General features: G+C 25.7%; 1 protein-coding gene across 1 annotated transcript in view; it reads right to left on the minus strand.

Moving 5' to 3' along the window:
- The window catches only part of LOAG_17871 (CK1/TTBK protein kinase), an 11,854-nt gene extending 9,276 nt beyond the window's left edge, over positions 1-2,578 (minus strand). Inside the window, exons 1-5 of the mRNA XM_020450533.1 lie at positions 2,400-2,578; positions 1,873-2,023; positions 1,370-1,584; positions 974-1,144; positions 505-591 (exon numbers count right to left, since the gene is read on the minus strand). Of these exons, the coding sequence (XP_020305778.1) occupies positions 505-591; positions 974-1,144; positions 1,370-1,584; positions 1,873-2,023; positions 2,400-2,465 (690 nt within the window). The 5' untranslated portion in view covers positions 2,466-2,578. The remainder of the gene's footprint in view (positions 1-504; positions 592-973; positions 1,145-1,369; positions 1,585-1,872; positions 2,024-2,399) is intronic.
- Positions 2,579-3,505: the final 927 nt, after the last annotated feature.

Below are 3,505 nucleotides of genomic sequence, written 5' to 3' on the forward strand. Positions count from 1 at the left end.
AAAAGAAGAGAAGCAGTATTTCTTAAAATATTAGCGTTTGGTTTAGAGAAAAAGAGCATAAACAAAAAGTAAGATAGAAATTTTATTATTTTTTTTTTAAAGTTTTATCAGAATTAATCAACATCAACGACAACAAGTGGTTGGGTTAAAAATAAAAAAAAAAACTTTAAAAGATGTAGGATATCCACCGATTTCTTCCTTTTTTTTTCTCACAAATTTAAATTTATAATTTAGAAAGGAAATTTGTTATTTGCAAATTTTTTTTTTTGAAGATGAAAAATTCATCAATCATTATTTGATTGATGAATTTTTTTTTTCGCTAATACATCGTATGATATATATTAAAATACTGCCGGTTTTTTCCTTCCCAATTATTTATTTCATTTCCAATCCAAATAATTGACTGCTTATTTAGATTTTTACAAAATTCATTCTAATATTGCAGAGAAATTTGTGAAATTGTTGAGAACGAAAAAACTTTCTAAATTAAAACATAATTTTTACCTTAATCTTCCTCCAAGGTAATGAACCCTGCAAAAATTCGACTAACATATAAAACAATGACCATAGGTCATCTTGTCGTCCCATTTCCTAAAAAATGCTTGAAATTATTGAAAATTTGTATTAATTTGTATTTTTATAAATTTAACTGCAAAAAATTTTTTGCATAACAAAAAATTGAAATATATAGGAAAGTAGTAGAATTGAAACAAAATTTTCCCCTTTTTTTGAATAAAAATCTCAAACTATTTTAAAATAAAACTTTTTTTTTCAATTCTAACCTTATCTTAACTTCTAATTCAACAACATCAAACTACAGTAAAACAATGGTCTAATATCTTGATCCTTTATTATCAATATTATTATTCCTTATTGCCTTTACTTTAGGATCATTTATTTCTGGGACAAAAAACAAGAAATATTTGAAAAATGTTAAAAGAGAGAGAGAAGTATAGATTGAATTAATTTTTACCTTATTTCTGTGAGCCGAAACAGCAGCATATCGTACGGTACCTCGGAAACCAGCCGCACTTCTTGGACTTCGAATTTCACCCTTTGCATTGAGATATTGTCGTGCAAGACCAAAATCAAGCATAAAAATCATTTTACATGTTGCATTCGTTCGGCCCATTGCAAAATTTGACTAAAAATTTAATCAGTTAATATCAATTTGTCAAATATGGCCAATAAACAAAGTTATATGTGACAATGACAACAAATTTATTTAAATTTTCGGAAAGTTTTATTATGATCAGACTATTCGATCATCTTTCAATACAAAAATTATATCAATTTTATAAAAATATTTATTCAAAAATTTGAAACATATTAGTTAACATATTTCATTTTATTAAAAAAAAAAACCAACAGGCTTGATATCACGATGTAAAAATCCGATGGAATGTATTTCCCGGATAGCATTCAGAATTTGTAATCCAATACGGATTGCTGTTGACAAGGAAAATGACTGCTTGGGTGATTCACGACGTAGATCGGCTAAATTCTTACCTTGTAAGCTCATTACCAAATAATTAAATTTGTCGTTTCGCCCACACCCGTAAAATTTACATGCATGCATCTTCCCTGTAAACCGGATTGGAAATAGTATATACCCGAAGGAATTATAATTATTTAATTATTTTACATTGTTAAATTTTCTGGCTTTATCTTAGCATTTTATTTTCTTATCTCTGATACAAGTTTAATTTATTTTAAAATTAAGTTTAAGTTAATTTTTTAAATATTACGCTCATAAATTTCTCTGTTTTTTTTTCAACTTCAAATTTTAAAATCTTTCCATTTATTTGAAGTTTTATGATAACCCTGTAGGAAAAAAGAGAAAAAGAGAAAAATGACTTAATTAATAATAACCTTGAAGTCTTCTTAGTACGGCAACTTCCATTTTAAGTACTTGCTTGGTAGCTTTACTAGATTCAACCTTCATAGCTACCCTTTCATTGTGATTTTGCAAATCGATAGCTTCGTAAATTTCGCCAAAGCCGCCACCTCCAATTTTCATCTTCTATAAATCATACATCTATAACTATTATCTATCCATTTTTAACTACTCTTTTTTACAAATGCTTTTTAAGCTATTGAAATTTTATAATAAATTACTAAACTCTGAAATTTTATAATTAATTAAATTGTTGAAGAAATATTTGCAAGTTTTCATCATATATATGAAATAAGGCATAATTTTTGAAAAGCTAAAATGCTAAGACATAAGGCTATGACATTATTATTATCAAAACATTAAATGAAAATTTTGTGTCAACTTTTTGAATTAAAAAATCACTCCAATATCGAAAATTTAATTGATAAATGAATTAAATAGAATAATTAAAATTTAGATCGAATTTTTTTTATTTCTAAAAAATAATCATAATAATACTTACGATTTTCCATCGTTCTCGGATAATCTGACATGTTTGAAGTATTTCGCCTTCGCTGGAACTTGTCATAACGGCGCATTTGTCATTCAGTACGTATCGCTCTTTTTATTATTGTTATTATTATTATTATTATTAGTGTTGTTATTATTATTATTAATATTCGAACATTTGATAAATGTGACAGAAGGAAAGAGAGGGAGAAAAAAGAGAGAGAGAGACAGCGAGGATGAGCTAGTGAAAACCCGTATAAAAGATACTTTGAGGCACCTGAAAAGAAAAAAAAATCAAAATTTTACATGAAAATATTAATTTCATCAAATAACAATACGCATCGTACAAGTAATGAAATACAGTATTCAGTTTGTTTTGAGTATAAAAGACAAAAAAATTGGATATAAATTTAGTTAATGTATTTAATATATGGTTGGTTTTATTGATTGATTGAATTTTACACTTTTTTTTTAATTATTAAAATAAACCAACTTGTATTGTACGTATTAATTTTTGACTTTTTTCAAAAAATTTGGATTTTTTTTTGGGTCAACAAATTTTGCAATAATTTAATTATCAAAAGCTTTTATTTCAACTTTTCAGTTTTATTTTTCAATTCCCAAAACTATTATTGGACCAGTTAAGACCTTTTCGATCAGTTAAGACCTTTTCATTTAACTAACAAATTAGAAATCATAAAATGAAAGATTCAAATTAATTTCAAAAAACAAAGAAGGAAAGAAAATGAAAACATAAATTGTTTAAATATTTTCATGGACAGAAATATAATTAATAGAGAAATGCTACAATAAAAAAAAAGTATTTGTTGAAAGATTTTCTCGTCATTTCTCTTGTCATCATTGTCGCTTCTGTCGCACTTTTTTATTCTCGTCATATCATTTCTTACCAGACTCCATGGAAATTAGATACAATTTGTGGAATACAGAAAAAGAAAGAAATTAAATCATCTCTCTGCAAATTTAAAAAAAAAAAAGAAGAGAGAGAAGGAAAAAAGACTGACTTTTAATTTTTCAAAGTTAGATTTCGAAAAGAAAAAGAGAAGATATTTTATATAATCGCATTTGTTTGAAATCATCATTAAACGATCTAACAAAATG

Source organism: Loa loa (assembly GCF_000183805.2).
Source record: "Loa loa unplaced genomic scaffold supercont3.142, whole genome shotgun sequence".
Classification (NCBI taxonomy): Eukaryota; Metazoa; Nematoda; class Chromadorea; order Rhabditida; family Onchocercidae; genus Loa; species Loa loa.